The 16,901-nt window shown below is 38.9% G+C and overlaps 1 protein-coding gene across 2 annotated transcripts in view; it reads right to left on the bottom strand.

The window, feature by feature from the left end:
* The window catches only part of grk6 (G protein-coupled receptor kinase 6), a 275,750-nt gene that overhangs the window by 214,176 nt on the left and 44,673 nt on the right, over window positions 1-16,901 (bottom strand). For both annotated transcript variants that reach the window (XM_061740551.1, XM_061740550.1), the window contains exons 4-5: window positions 1,860-1,937; window positions 1,058-1,158 (exon numbers count right to left, since the gene is read on the bottom strand). In XM_061740551.1, the coding sequence (XP_061596535.1) occupies window positions 1,058-1,158; window positions 1,860-1,937 (179 nt within the window). The remainder of the gene's footprint in view (window positions 1-1,057; window positions 1,159-1,859; window positions 1,938-16,901) is intronic.

Below are 16,901 nucleotides of genomic sequence, written 5' to 3'. Positions count from 1 at the left end.
ATTATGGCCATGGGAAAGAAAGTAGATGATGAAGGGACGAGGCCCCGGGACAGAGCCCTGTCCCGGGGCCTCGGGGGTGGGGTGGGATGGAAAAGGACTTGAGTTGGAAGAAATTAGTGCAGCCTAAGCGATATGAGTGAAACCAATCAAAGGAGGTACGAGTGACACCAATGAGGGCCGTTTCTGTGCTATTACAGGAGGGAAAAAAACAGACTGGAATTGTTAATAGACACGGTTTTGAGTTAAATGATCAAGGAGAGGAGCGGGAGCCGTCTTTTCAATTATCGATAGCAGTGGAGTTTCTCTTTTGTTCATTTATTCATTTTCAATGAGTGAAAAACAAGATCCTCAAACATGCTTATTAGGAGATACTACAAAAATTGATGCTCAATTAAGAAAAGCTCAAAAGAAGTTTCTCGCACTGGCCTTGTGTGTTGCCAGGAAATGTATTGCCATCACATGGAAGTCTGACTCCCATCTTTCTATAGGAAGATGGGTTTCAGAAATGAATAGCTGTGTTCCACTTGAAAAAATTACATATACACTCAGGAAAGACTATCAAACGTTTTACAGAGATGTGGCAACCCTATTTGGCATATATGGACACATTGTCAGCCTCTATGATGGACGGGTTGTAGATTTATAAGCTTTTTTGCTGTCAGCGCTTACTGTTGTCTATCTTGCCTCTCAACCTCATTTATTTGTTATTTATGTTTTCTCTCTCTCTTTTTTTTTTTTTTTTTTATTATTTTGGGGCGGGTTGGGGAGGGTTTTGAAGTTTTGTGTTTGTGTGTTCATGTATATACCTTGAAAAAATGCTGAAAATAAAATAATCTAAAAAAAAAAAATGAGTGAAAAACAAAAATGTCTTATGTACTGGGGTATTTTTGTATTTTTAATTGATTGACCTTAGTATATTATAAAAATAGAGGTTGATACAGACTGTTTAAAACTGCCCACATAACATGGAAACCAGTAAAGTTTCACATGCTCTCCTGGAAAGAAACTAAAGGAAATAATGGATCAATAGAAACAGATGGTATATCTGTGATCTTACTTGGTACAGTCCTTGAAGAGCTCTTTGCAGGCCTCATGTTGCAGCCTCTCAGCACACTGAGCTATCATGGCCTCCTCCACCTCAGACACGTTGTCCTCCGACTGCGTCATGACAACCAAAACAAGCGTGAGGCCCAGGTTGAAGCAAAGTACACAAGTGAAAGCCAGAGGAACAGGTTTGAGACGCTGCACGTTGGTGATTATCATCAGCGTATTCCAGACATCTGCATGCTCCGACTTGCATGAACACAGAAGTGTCGAAAGAGGAAAACTCAGTTGGGACCTCACAGAGACAGAACCGGCAGTAGAATCACAGAGAGACTGCAGATGTTTTACATCAGACAAAGTATTGGCTGTGCTGGGAGAAAACAAAAACGAGCTCAGTCAAAGCTTGCTTTAACTATTAATTAAAAGGAGCATTATATATGTCTATTCCATTTATATTGCCTAGAAAGATATTCTTCAAGATTTCTTTTTCATCTTTATGCAGTTTATCTTGGACCATGGCTTAATATTCCCTCTCTCATTGCAAATATCAATATTTTCATCAGGGCAAAAACAGTTTACCCAAAATGAAATTATTAGTTTGTTTTTTTTGTCCCCAACTTGAACTTTATTTGTCTGAGATATCATCTCTGATTATCTTCAAACATGAGCATCATTCATCTGGAGCAATGAATGGACTTTGTTACCACCAAACACAAAAACATCTATTAATCAGATCACATTACTTTTGCTCCGCCCCTCTGTGTGATGTCAACATTGATGTCATTTAGACAGAAGAGCATGTGAGCAGCATTTACCTTTGGGTTGAAATATTTGTCGATGAGTTCCTGACCGCACTCCTTCCTCCTCTCGTCCGGAGTAACTTCATACTCTGCCTGCATAAAAACACAAAAACCATCACACAATCAGGACAAACACTTCACATTTGCAGTCTGGGTCCCTGATCCGGGGATTTCATTCTGATTTATTTAACTATTCACAAAATAATGTTTTTTTTCTTTAATTTATTGACAGAACTTACAAACTTTGAAGTTTGTTCTTATAAAATTCCATAGTAAGCGGTACGTTGGGAAAATTCAGTCCTTTGATTCAAATAGTTCAAATGTTCTGGTTTCTTTAACCAGCAGTGATTTCGTCAAGACATTTTGAAACAGAAACGGCATTTAAAATAGCGTAATTCCTGTGCACAGACAATGTCAATATCTGCAACAAACCGTAATCTTACATTTTGTTTGAACTGTACGCTTAAATCAAGAAGCAACTTCTGTGCATTTGTCTTTGTTCTTGCATCACAGCTTGTTCTTAACAGACCGAGGCCTGTATTTGCAAGAGGTCTCAATCTGCTGGCTATTTCTATCAAGGTTCACAAGCTGGTTTTATACTTCTTTGAATGAGATGCACTAACAATCATACAAGAGTTTCCTATAACCAACTTAATCTGATGTCTGAACCCAATCTTATGTTATAGCCACAGTAATACCGTCATTCGATCACTGGTTCAGCTTGAAAACACATTCAGATGACCGTTTACCGCCCATACTGTTTATGTGTTGATATAAAAGGGAAGCGTGAGGTTTGTTGTGGCAGAAGCCACAGATCAAGAAGTGCGACAAGAACAAGTAGAGATTTCTCAGCCAGGACTTCTGATGGGATTGAAGCGTTACAGAAAGCAACATTTGGTGGTCGTGTCATCAGAAAACACAGATCACGAGTTATGATAAAGCAAATATAACACTCTGGACAAGATTTACAGTAGAGCGTTAGTGGAAGTTTGGTTGTTTTCAAGAGGAAGTTATGCTGAAGGGAAAGAAGTAGTTACCCAAGTACTTGTTTTCGTCCTCACTCACTCACTCACAAACCTTCTGTCCAGACTAACGTGCAATTTTTGCTTCCCTGAAGTTAGAGACTCGCAGGAACGATCTCTGTTCCAACTGGTTGGACTCTCTTTCAGATGTTTGTTTTTTTTTTTTAAATCAACTTCTAGTCTTTCGTTTACTATTTGTTATTTTCGACACCAGGAATTGGATAAGAATCTGATCGAACCATTAATGGCAGTACTGTGTGTCAATAAAGGATCATATTGATTGAGCCTTTGGCTGAAGTTCCACACTGCAGAGCGCTCTTCCTCCTTTCATGTGAAGAGCTTTGAGATTCCTGAGGGGACTGGTGACCTGTACAGAGAGTATTCTTGCTTTTCACCCAAACAGAGTTGGGATAGGGTCCAGCAGATCCCCCACGACCCTGCATTGGAAGAAGCAGGTATAGACAGAGGTGGGTAGTAACAAGTTACATTTACTCCGTTACATTTACTTGAGTAAGTTTTGGGAAATGTTGTATTTTTAGGAATAGTTTTGAATCACTATACTTTTTACTTTTACTTGAGTAGATTTGTGAAGAAGAAACTGTTACTCTTACTCCGCTACATTAGGCTACGTTGAGCTGTTACTTCTCTTTTATCCCTTTTATCCGCGTACGCGTCAATCTCATGACATCACTGAGTGATTCTTTGGGAAAAACGTTTGTTTTTGCATGTTTTGTCACATTTACACAGACTCAAACACACACAGAGTTTCTATGAGTTCATGGGCTTGTTCTAGTTCTGCCTGGTTAAAAAAGAAAAGTACAAAGGCTTGAAATTTTGTTCTACTTGTGCTTAATTTATTTTTTTATTCTGTTATTATTTTATTATTTATTAAAGCACTTGAATTTACTTTAAGATTATTTTAATTTAAGCTATTTTTTTATTTTTTATTAATTTTATTGATTTAATTTGCCTGAAGATGATTGTTTTGTACTTTTGTCTGTTTGAATGGTTGTGTTAAAAAAATAAATCAGACGTTACTCAACAGTTACTCAGTACTTGAGTAGTTTTTTTCACCAAGTACTTTTTTACTTTTACTCTATTATTTGGATGACTACATTTTACTTCTACTTGAGTCATATTATTCGGAAGTAACAGTACTTTTACTTGAGTACAATTTTTGGCTCCTTTACCCAGCTCTATGGATGGATGGATGGATGGATGGATGGATGGATGGATGGATGGATGGATGGATGGATGGATGGATGGATGGATGGATGGATGGATGGATGGATGGATGGATGGATGGATGGATGGATGGATGGATGGATGGATGGATGGTTTTGAGATGCCTGTTCCACACCCAGCAGCACGTGATGTGATTGCATCTCCGTCTCCCCGTGAATGACCTGCAGTAAGCTGAGCCTGACTGGAAAACACCAAAGTGCTTCCTCTCCCCTCTTTCCACGGGAGCCTGTAAACTAATGCTAAGTGACAGCGGAGATGGCTCCAATCTCATTTTGCTGCTCCATCTCATCCTCTCACTGAGCTCTCAGAGATGAGAGGGGAAGCAGTTGTGGGGTAAAGGGAGGACATAATTACTTGGCGTGTGAGTTCTAAACGCTGGACGGTGGGAAGCTGTAAAACCATTTGAAGGAGCGGGTGAATCAGACTGGAGCCGATGTGGTCTTCACCAACCTCCGCAATTTGGAAGATCAATCAGGAAATTATCACCAACAAATGTAGTTTCCCTTCTTGTGTCTGTTGACATTTTAAATAGCGGCATTACCGTGTGGTGGTGGGAGTAGAATATTTGTTCTCTGTGCTTTCATGGTAGTTGAGCTCAAATGAAGAATGTTTTGACATCTGAGTACTAGGGATGGGCGGTATGGACTAAAAAATGTATGACGATAATTTCTAGCATTTATCCCGATAACGATAAAAATGACGATTAAAAAAAAGACCAATTCAACTCCACCTTTGTAACTATAAATCTATCACCACATTCAGTCTTTGGAGACCCCAAAACACTGCTCTAAAAGAATACTAAATGCTACTAAACTACACCAATTAAATTGAATTAATAAAAACCAATTAAATTAGTAGACCTGTACTACAAAACTGTAATGACTCAAATTAAACAAGTTTGAAATTTAAGAACAGATTCAACATTTATTCAAACTGTATGGCTTAAACAGTGGGATAACAGTGCAAACATCTAAAGTATCATTGTCCTTCAAGTTTTCTTAGCTTATAAAATCACAAAGTAGAAAAAAATACAACCTGATAAATAAAGAAACGGGACAAATAAATAAAAGTTAACTGAAAATAAAATCCAATCAGTGATGACCTCTTCTAATATAAATAAAATGTGTAAATTAACCTGTGGTTGGAACATGCCACAAATTAGATACTATTGCAATTTTATTTCGTAATAGTCAAACGTTATATCAAAATGTAACAACCATTTCCTTCTGTTTTTGCAGACTCTGCACATAATAGATGATGTTTGCTCCTCGTCACTCTTTTTAAATCCAAACTAGTTCCAGAGCTGGAGCCTCGTTTAACGACGAGCTCCTCGCTCGTTTGTTACTCGTTTGTTACACAAAAACGTCATCAACGGGAATTTATCGTTTTTACCGCGAGATGACAAATTCTTACCGTGGGCATTTTTTTGACGGTATATCGTGAGCGGTAAAATATCGCCCATTCCTACTGAGTACTACAGATGTCCATAATCCACTTGAAAGTTTGCCTGAGAATCATTACATTTTATGGTTTTGATCAGTGATGGCTTCTGTACAATCATGTGTGATAAAAACAAGAACCCCTACAAGTATATTGTACTTTTTTTAAAATGCACAGAGCGTATCCAGAGACACAGAACAGATTAAAGTCCTTTAGGTTGTGATTAGTGCATTGGTGGATGAGACGTATGGAAAAATGTGCTTAAAACTCAAAACCCATCATTGCCAAGATCTCGACGGGAATTTTCGTTTCAAGTCCTCACTAACTGCGATCCTTGAATACAACAAAACCAACGCTACAATGCGAGCTGTGGTATTTGGGTTAAAAACTCAGTCACATTCCAACTTGTGGTACTCCTACCTGGTCCAAATGGGAGCAACGTTGCTCCCAGCTCTGACATCTGACTTTTTGTGAAACCAAAACCCTGAAGTCACTGGTAAAAACAGGTGATATTAACCACCCGCCCCCACCCAGAGACACAAATCCTGTCTTTGTGGGGCTTAATCTGTTTAAGCGTTTTCTCTTCATGATTATGGTAGTGTCTGACAGAAAAGCTGCCATCATCCCAAAAGGTCAAAGTGGTGTTAAATTCCCTTTGTAATATTAAGATTACTGTTTTTTTTGTTTTGTTTTTATATCAGTCTATGTTTTAAGCTTCAGTGAGTTTCATCTATGCTGAACAGACTGCGTTTGACTGTACATTAGTCTTCTCTTTTTGATCCTCAAAGCAGTACATAATATAGCTACTACATTACTATACTACAGTAACATACCAGGTCAATTATCTCTGTCCTACACAAACACAAACTCCAAAGACCAGATTGTTTGAGAAGGGGGTCCAGCATCTTACCTAAAAATATTTGAGCATGTGCAGAGGGGCCAAGGATGGAAACAGCCTTACCTATGCCCTAATGTTTCCCCCTTCAGGTTCCTGGTATCCACAATCCCCCGGGACCTGAAGTGGTCCACCCACATCAACTCTGTCCTGAAGAAGGCCCAGCAGAGGTTGTACTTCCTGCGGCAGCTCAGGAAGTTTAACCTGCCACAGCAGCTGCTGACCACCTTCTACTCTGCCATCATCCATTCTGTTCTCTGCACTTCCATCACTGTCTGGTTCGGATCGGCCACCAAACTAGACAGGCAAAGACTGCAACGGACAATTAGGTCTGCAGAGAGGATAATTGGAACTAACCTCCCATCTATCCAGGACCTGTACCGGTCAAGGACCAGGAAACGGGCAGGTAACTTCTCTGCAGACCCCTCACACCCAGGACACAGTCTGGTTGAACTCCTCCCCTCTGGACGGCGCTACAGAGAACTGTACGCCAAAACCTCCAGACACAGAGACAGTTTCTTCCCCCAAACTGTTGCTCTGATGAACTCTCATCACTCATAGAGTCTCAGAGTAATCAATCACTGTGTAATAATAATAACAACAACAATAATAATAGTAATTGTAATAACACAGTCATATGCTGTAACAATGCACCTTCCAATAATCATATCTACCTCATTCTGCTGCACCTTTCACTTTTAAATTGTATATATGTTAATAAGAGCTGTCATTTGTCTATACCAGGGGTCGGCATCCCGCGGCTCTAGAGCTTTAGCGCTGCCCTAGTGGCTCCTGGAGCTTTTTCAAAAATGTTTGACCTTTTTTTTCCTTTTTTTTCCTCTTTTTTTCTTTTTTTTCCTCTTTTTTCTTCCTTTTTCCTTTCCTTTTTAATCTCGACATTTCGACTTTTCGACTTTTTTCCTCAAAATTTTGACTTTTTTCTCAACATTTCGACTTTTTTCTCGAGATTGTACTTCAACATTAATCTCGAAATTTTGACTTTTTTCTCGACATTTCTACTTTTTTCTCGACATTTCCCCTTTCGCCATTTGCCTTCATTCTAAGGCTTCTACAAGACTTTTCATTTTTTGCGGCTCCAGACATATTTGTTTTTGTGTTTTTGGTCCAATATGGCTCTTTCAACATTTTGGGTTGCCGACCCCTGGTCTATACCTATTTATTGTAGAGTGAGCGATAACAACCGTATCAAATTCCATGTCTTGTCTGACCGACCTGGCCAAATAAACGTGATTCTGTCTCTTACTCAGTGAAATAGCAATTGCAGTTAAATTTTGGGGAAAATCTTAAGGTCACCATCTCCTCTCGCTCAGGTATGGGTTGGGAGGTTCTCCACCCCTGCTGTGCACTCACTTTGTATGAGGTGACGTCAAGCATTGTCAATTGAAACGTTGGTTTGCATTAGAAGTGTATCAATTCAAGCATGAGCCAATCAAATTCCAGCTACACAGTCTAGTGCAAGACAGTTATATCAATCTTGAAGAAAAGGACTGAGTCATTCACTTCACTTCCTGTGATAGACACGGTGCAGCTGCAAAGTTTTTGTTTGGCGCTTTCTTAAAAAAAGTTTATTAAAAAGAGTCCAAAGGAGTTGGTAGCTGTTGCAACAGAAATGCTCACTGGTAATAGGATCCCAGGATGTTTTAGCAGCTTCTCTGTGTTCCTGCTTTGCAAATGCACCTCCACATGAAGTAGCATCTTCACCTTTACTCAGAAAAGACAGCTGCTGGATTGGAAAAATGTCTGCATTGTGGCAGAGGAAAACGTATTGTTAAAAAATAATGAAGAGATTTTTTTAGTAAAGCTATTATCTATGCTTTTACAAAGTTTAGAAACTTTTTAAAAGACTTCATTTCAAAATCCTCTTTGCATGGGGTGAGAACGCTGCAGACAAAAGAGAGAATGATACTATAAATCACATGTCACTGTGCACAAGAGTGCAGATTTTAGATGATTCTGGTTTTTGAAAAAATATTGCTATTTGGGTGATAAAAAAACTAAATGGGTTGACAAATAAATAGGCAGCTGCTAATAATTGGAAATGTGGGAGAAACACTAAAAGTAAAATGTAGTCCAGAAAAGGAATCACAAACATAGAAGCAATCCTCTGAATAGGGCTGGGCGATATATCGAGATTTTAATATATATCGATATATTTTCAAACGCGATATGGTATGAGACAATATCGTTTATATCGATTATTAAAAAAAACAAAAAAAAAAAAAAAAAAAAGTCTATGATTTTGATATAGCTTATTTTGTGACAAATTGACTTGAATGTTTTATTTGAGATTTGCACAACTGTCAACCTCAGTGGAAAAGTCTGCCTGTTACTGTCTACATTGTATCAATTGCACAGTGTATTTGAATTTAATTGTTATGCAGGAAAGGGATATTTGTTTTATTTTATTCAAGAAGCATTTTTATTCTATATATGCAGGCAATTTATTTTTATTTCATTTGTTTTATACATCTTGATATTGTGCAGACCTCTGTTAATAAAAGGTACCTGTGTGACATTTGGCACGAGGCTTTGTATTAAAACTGACTGTTTTTTTAAGGGTTTGCCTCAGAAAAAAATTAGGCTAACAGAGATGCTATGCTATAATGCTTTGGGGGAAACCCTAATTATGGCACAGAAAAAATATCGATATGTATCGAGTATCGCCATTCAGCTAGAAAATATCGAGATATGACTTTTGGTCCATATCGCCCAGACCTAGAAGCAATCCTCTGAATCTCCAATAATGTCATTGGGGGGGGGCTTTCCTGCTAATGGAGAAAGAAGCTATGTTTGAGTCCCTGTAAAACTACACTGATCCCCTCTAACGGAAACTTGCCTGAAGTTTAGTGGGGGAAAGTCCTCATGCAGCAGACCCAGGTTGGAGATCTACGGCCTTTACTGTATGTCCTCCCCATATCTCTACCTATATCTTTCCGTCTCTCCTATTCCCAGCTAAAGGCTACTAAAGCACATTAGTTGTCCATTAGTGCTTTTTGTCTCCAGAAATTCTATATCCAGATCCTGTTGCTCCTACAGCAGCTGCAAGACATAATCCCACCAGCAAGAAAACATATAACAGGAAGTGCTCTGGAGACATCTTTATCAGATGCCAAAAGCACCTTTGACTGGGTTGCGTCAGAGTGGAGAAGTTATACGTCTGCTGTGAACCATACAGCTTTTACAAAAGAGACCATTTTGAAGATGGATTGTATTTATTAATAACTTAATCTCCATACATCCTGGAAACAACAGCACAACTTTCCTCCTAAAATCTCTGGAAGGCTTTCATACAGAAAGAGTTTGCCACAATGACAGCAGTAATAAAACCTTGTCCAATGGAATTATTTATTAAAAATGGTGAAAAACCTGTACTAGTTGTTACACCCATTTACCTGTCGTTTTGTTGCCATCCACGTTTGGTTTTGTGGGTGTGTCTTTCAATTTTTGGGTGTGTTAATGAGGCTATGTGTGCACACTTGGAGGCAAACATCTTTTCGAACGCAGTTGAGGCCGTAGTTGCAGCAGTATGTGACCACAAGATACATAATCAGTAAAGTTTGATCAACTGGAATGTAATGTAATGCAGTGTTTCCCAACCTCGGTCCTCAAGGCCCACTGTCCTGCATGTTTTAGATGTTTCCCTGCTTCAGCACAGCGTGATACAAGTGGCTGTGTCATCAACAGAATTGTGCAGGACTTGATGACAAGCTAATTAGTAGGGATGGGCGGTATGGACTAAAAAATGTATCACGATAATTTCTGGCATTTATCCCGATAACGATAAAAAAAATACCAATTCAACTCCACCTTTGTAACTATAAATCTATCTTGCTCTCACATGTTTGTTACACAAAAACGTCATCAACGGGAATTTATCCTTCCTTCCTTCCTTCCTTCCTTCCTTCCTTCCTTCCTTCCTTCCTTCCTTCCTTCCTTCCTTCCTTCCTTCCTTCCTTCCTTCCTTCCTTCCTTCCTTCCTTCCTTCCTTCCTTCCTTCCTTCCTTCCTTCCTTCCTTCCTTCCTTCCTTCCTTCCTTCCTTCCTTCCTTCCTTCCTTCCTTCCTTCCTTCCTTCCTTCCTTCCTTCCTTCCTTCCTTCCTTCCTTCCTTCCTTCCTTCCTTCCTTCCTTCCTTCCTTCCTTCCTTCCTTCCTTCCTTCCTTCCTTCCTTCCTTCCTTCCTTCCTTCCTTCCTTCCTTCCTTCCTTCCTTCCTTCCTTCCTTCCTTCCTTCCTTCCTTCCTTCCTTCCTTCCTTCCTTCCTTCCTTCCTTCCTTCCTTCCTTCCTTCCTTCCTTCCTTCCTTCCTTCCTTCCTTCCTTCCTTCAACGCAGAACCTTCCTTCCTTCCTTCCTTCCTTCCTTCCTTCCTTCCTTCCTTCCTTCCTTCCTTCAACGCAGAACATCATAAACGGGAATTTATCGTTTTTACCGCGAGATGACAAATTCTTATCGTGAGGAATTTTTTTGACGGTTTATCGTGAACGGTAAAATATCGCCCATTCCTACTAATTAGGACCATTAATTAGAATCAGGTGTGATGATGAAAGGAAACATCTAAAACATGCAGGACAGTGGGCCTTGAGGACCGAGGTTGGGAAACACTGATGTAATGTATTATGTTAATAAGTGAAGATCCATCAAGGTGGAGTTTGGACTTTGTTTATGCCTTGGTGTTTTTTTATGCCTTATCAATACATCAGTTTGCCCTTCATCAGTGACTTGATGGAAAGTCCTTTACAACAATCATAAACTTTTAAACAATCTAATGGCACCTGTAATGGCTCACTCATGACTGATACATTTCCAGTCCATTGTGTGTCGCAGTGTTAGCACTTTGATTACCTGATTGGGACCTCGATTTGTCTTGTTGCTGAAATGTGCTATACAAATAAACTTGCCTTGCCTTGCCCTGCCTTCTTTGTTATAAATACTGATAACGTTGGGACCAGTAGTTGTTGTGGGGACCTAATGAGGCAGCATGTCATTTCTGGAATACTTGATATGGTTAGAGCGCAGGTTTAAAGTTAGGGTTTGGATAAGGCTATACAAAATGAACAGACGTAGGCATAGATATTAAGATATTGCATTGACACGTGTTTGTGAGGGGGGGAAGAGCAGGAGCTATAAGTGCATATAAAAAGACATAATCACCTCATTATCAAGAGTTTTCTTGATTACTTGTTACAGTTACTTGATTTCTGCAAGCATTTACAAGAAATGCACCTGAGCTACAGCATTAGGAATACAGTAGGGAGGAAACTAACAACCAAACATTAGATCTCCCCTAAAGAGCGCTTTAGCTGCTTCCTTCCTGGCCATAATGGTTTGCTAAATGTTCTTTATGTTGTATATCACTTAAAACTAAGACCATAAGCTCTTTGGAAAAATGTATCTTAGTGTGATAAATCAAGAGAGGAATACAGTTATTTGTCTTTAGACTTGTAATACAGTCTAACATTTTGTGCAAGCAGAAGACCATTAGAAACATACTTGTTTAAGGTACTTCTGTATTTAGAGGCAGGATGGTCTTGCACAGTGATGAAGGAAACTGTGTGTTTAATCATTTATTATCTATGCACTGAAAATAACACACAGCCACACACACTTCAGTGGGAATGAAACATTCCTCAAACAAGCAGAGCGAGCATTCAGCCGTTCAATGTGACTGATGGGGTCACAGTGTGTGCATGTCTTTGTGCAGCCAAATTTCTTTGTAAGGCCATCCGGGGAAGTCCTCACGACTTCAACAGGATGCCTGAGGGTTCACAGTCACTTTAGGGATCAGGTTTAGGCCACAAGCTGGACTTCTGCATTGAACTGAAAAGAAACCTCAATGAGGATCCTTGAAACTGTATAAAATCAAATATATGCCTCTGTGTTGGGTGTGTTTTTGTTAGAGGTCCAGAATGGGAAGAAACAGATATTAAACTCGACTTTCGCCTGCTCTTTCCGAAGTTCAAGTGTTTCATTCATGCATTTCAGGATAATTAAACTTCCTGCATCAAAGCACAAACATGAGAGCCAGGCTCTACTGTCAGCTGCATGCTGTTAAAACGTCTTTAAAAAGGCAATTCTTCAAAATAGCTGATCACTGTCATTCTAGAAGCATATTTTCCCACAGTTTTTGGTTTTACTTGTGTTAAGACTTTCTAGATTCAGCTTCCACTTAAAGCTTCAGTCGGGAACTTCCCAAAAATTCAGTGAGTAGCGAAAAAAATGTGAATACGTGCAAGGTTTCTGCCCCTCTCAAACCCCCTCACTTTGGGAGGGTTCTGGAGCATGTGCTACTCTGATCCACACTAAACATGCCCCCTGGGCTGTAATGGGAGCGGTGGAAACGTCATTGCGCGCTGCAGGTGGTATCAAAGGATGGGTTTGTTTGGTTATGTAACATTATCTGAAAATAGTGGTAATTTCAGCAAATATCAAAAAAATACACTTTCCTGAAACTTTATTTTCAATAATCTTTATCTTCGTGTCTTATCTTTATCGATAACTTTACGTTATCAATATTTAGGCACTGTCATGAACAGCATCAAAATACAGCTTTAAAAAAAAAATGTATATTAATCTTCAGTCATCAGTCAGAAACGTTACTGTTCTGGGGCCGGATTCACCAATATGTTCTTGAGAATCATCTTAAGAAATGTCTTAAGATCTAAAATTAAGAAGTTCATAAGAAAGTTCTTAAGTGCAATTCCTCAATATTTTCTTAAGAACCGTCTTAAGAACGGTAATTTCTTACGAATTTCTTATTTTTCCTACTTAAGAACTTCTTAAAATATGTCATTGCATTGCACGCGCCAACAAACAAATATATAAACAGGTAGTTTGCGTCTTAACTGTCAGCCACTCACTAAACATGGAGAAGGAGAAAAAGAGATGCAGGAACTTTTCAAGGTTATGGTGGATGAGATTAATGCACGAAAAAAAAATACTATTGGGGAAAATTACTAATAATTAACTATCATGCTAACTAACATGCTAACAAGCAGTTAACAGGCTCTTTGTGTAATTAATTACAAAAAAAAAAAAAAAAATTGAAAAAGGTGATATTAGAGTTTTACCTTTTCACAGAAAAAATTTTAAGACAGGTCAAGGTTGTCTTAAAGTTAAGAAAAAAGTCAAGAACAAATTTGAGAACTTTTATTTATTAAGTTTTTTCTTAAGAAGAAACTTAAGAAGAAAGTTGAGAAAATACTTAAGAACTTTTTTGGAGACTTCTTCTCTTTTTTCTTCTTAAGACTGAACTTAAGAAAAAAATGACACTTAAGAAGATTTTTTTTCTATGAATGTTTTGTGAATTCATCCCCTGGTTTTCTCTAGGAACTGTCATAATGTTAATAGTCATTGGCCGGGTTTCCCAGATCCAACCTCTCTTAAGGATTTAAGAGAGGTTCAAAGAAGGTTTGAACTAAGAGAGAACCCTAAGATACGGGTGTTTCCCAGATGACTTCTTAACACCGTTCTTTAGTTTCGCTCTTTCAGAAGCTCTTTGGAGCAGCTGTCCGGTTCTGAAACCAAATAATCGATGCCAGGCAAATCGATCACCAATCACTATCAGCGCATTTTCACACGCAGCACTGCTACCTAACGCACTAATTCCCTGCTGCCTGTGCGTTATAATGAAAAATTAAGATGATAAATATAATTCAATGACCCTTTTTCATCCAAACGGTGCGTTACTCCGTTATTTCTGGCTACAGTGAGGCTTTTTTTCCCCACACGCAGAAACCGGGAGGAAACGTGGTGGGCGTGTGTGTGCGTTCAAAAACATGAGCCAAGAGAAGGCGAGTTTCGCAAATCGCAACGTGGAATTACAGCAATCCCTGGTTTTTCGCAGGGGTTATGTTCCAAAAAGAACCCGTGATAAGTGAAATTCTTTTTACAATTATAGAGGGCTTCAGATTGCAGAGATCATCCCCGCCACGCACGTATTCCTGCTCTTCTGATGCTGCTGCATCCCGCAGGTGGGTTTTTTCAAGAGAAGAAAATAGTTATGGGTCGTTGTCTTCGCTCTTTTTTCTTCTGGGCAAAAAGATTCTTTAATATAAACCGACACCATTGATTATATTTGAGACTGTAATGAACGATTCATCAAAGGATCCCGTTGATCAGCTGCTGCTTCCCTGTCATCACATAGATGCGCTCGGGCGCGGCGCAGGAGGATCGGTGTCCCGGCTGCCTGACAGCCCGGTCCGACACACGTCCAGGGGACTGAAGTGCTGACGCACGAATGCGTTCATAAAAACAGTTCTGCTTCGCGCACGGTGACGCGGTTGATTTGCAGCGAGAACATGCTGTATAGCAGCCAAATCATCAAATAAATGATATTCATGATGATCGTTTTATTTGTGCGTAATGCATAAAGCATATACAGGAACACACTTGTTATTCCTTATTTTTCTTTTTTTTCCCCCCTTTGCTGTCACCAATAAATGCTAAACAATATAAATCTAAAGTATAAAATAGATCAAAACTTGTGCGGGGTGCATTTTTTTAATATCTCATTGCTTGGTGTAATATTGATTTGCCTGACGCGGCTGGATCTGTGAGTCTTTGTTCACTAAGATGGTTGTAAAGACTGGGTCAGCAGCATCTTTCATTTCCTTCTTAATGAAAGAGATACTTAAGCTAAGAGCAACTCTGGGAAACGCGATTTTCTTTCACAGGCTCCTTAAGAAGGTTTGAAAGAAGTCTTTCGCTGTTAAGAACTACTTAACTGATCTGGGAAACCCGGCCATTCTTATTTTAAAGATATGTTTTTTGTTTTTCTGTTAACTGTACCAACACCCCACCACAAAGAGTGGTTATGAGTTGGCCTAGAACGGTCCGAGGATAGAGCTCGACAGAGCAGCAAACGGCAGCTACATAGGCTAATCGGTGAAGGCTGCTCGTCAGCCAGCCCACCCTCCAGGTTGGCCGGCCCACTTCCATATTGACTTACTTTGCCCATATCGCCACCAGGGTCCAGCTCAGAGAAGCCCCAAGAATCCAAAAGCTATGGTAAACTAGCCGAGCATCAGGTCATCAGAGACCAAGGGTTTCTCCATTGGAGTTTTCCCAGTCCCTCAGTTCAGCTCGAGGGTTCTCATTATAAATTACTTTATATCATAAACAAGACAAATCTGGATGGATGGACAAATTCAATTACAATTAATTAGGCCTGTATTGAAAAAAAAATTTAAAGATTCTAAATCGATTCTCATATTAATTCCTAAAAATCGATTCATATGTCTAAAGATCGATTTTTTTAATTTTAATTTTAATTTTTTTTTCATCATTACATTAAAACTTTTGGTATTTTTTTGTTTATGCCCAAAAAAGGAATGTTTTGTTGGACACGAGAATAACCATTGCCATTTTTTTGCCTATAAATATGTTTAAAGGTATGAAAACATTAAAGTTTTCAGTTATAATTGCATAAATTGTCTATATTTCATTACTTTATATACTGTCTTGGGGTTACATTTGCATAAAATGCTGAAAAACCAAATTCTCAAAAATTAAAAAGCGAAATAGACCGAAAATGGAAAAAATGTAAACGGAATGTGGGAAAAAATGAAATCGATTTCATACGCCAGAATTCTGGGAGGTGATTGGTCCTTACAGCATCATTAGCTGCCAATACTTGCTGTTGAATCTCAATATAATACTAGTATTAATATTTTGCATAACTACAGTCATATAATTCATGCAACAGCTGAAAAAACAGTTTTAATAACACTAACCCAAATCGATATCGGAATCGAATCGAATCAAATCTTGATAATAGATTCTAAATCTTAAGAATCGGAATCGAATCAATTCTTGACATTTGAATCGATCCCCAGCCCTACAATTAATTTAAGGTAATGCTAAATAGCTTCCCAGGTCATAGACTGAGCCTTGTAGTCCCAAAGCACAGTGTCGATAAGCAGCATATTGGATCACTGAGGGTCCTGGTGGTGCTGGATCTGTGCTTCCCCAGTCCTAAACTAAACAGCTGACGTATGATAACGTTTGTAACTCTGCTGGTCGCTCAGCCCATTTACCCATTTTGGATTTAACGGGGTTCGGTTGGTGTCAGTCCCTGCAAATATGTTGTACCGCAGAGAGACGTCAACGAGGCTTTAAAGTCTCTTCAGAAAACCTATGGGTTTATTGTCCTAATGCTAAATACTGTTTTATGACTGGCTATGTTTGTTGACTGTAAGGAAACACAGGAACTACACCCATCCCTACTTATTATTCTAGTATATTATAAAAGGTTCGGTGAATGGATCATTTGACACAAAAGTTTAAGTAACTGTTATTCACAAGTTGATAAGTTAACACAAAAGAACAAAATACACAGACTCAAGTGACTAAGACGTATTTCAAACACAAAAGACAGAAACCAAACATTAAGAGGTATAGTGCAGACTCAGTGCAGCCTAAATGAAATCCATTATTTTAC

Source organism: Cololabis saira, chromosome 14, assembly GCF_033807715.1.
Source record: "Cololabis saira isolate AMF1-May2022 chromosome 14, fColSai1.1, whole genome shotgun sequence".
NCBI classification, from domain to species: domain Eukaryota; kingdom Metazoa; phylum Chordata; class Actinopteri; order Beloniformes; family Belonidae; genus Cololabis; species Cololabis saira.
Note: the sequence above shows the minus strand (reverse complement) of the source record. Positions and strands in the feature narration are given on the sequence as shown.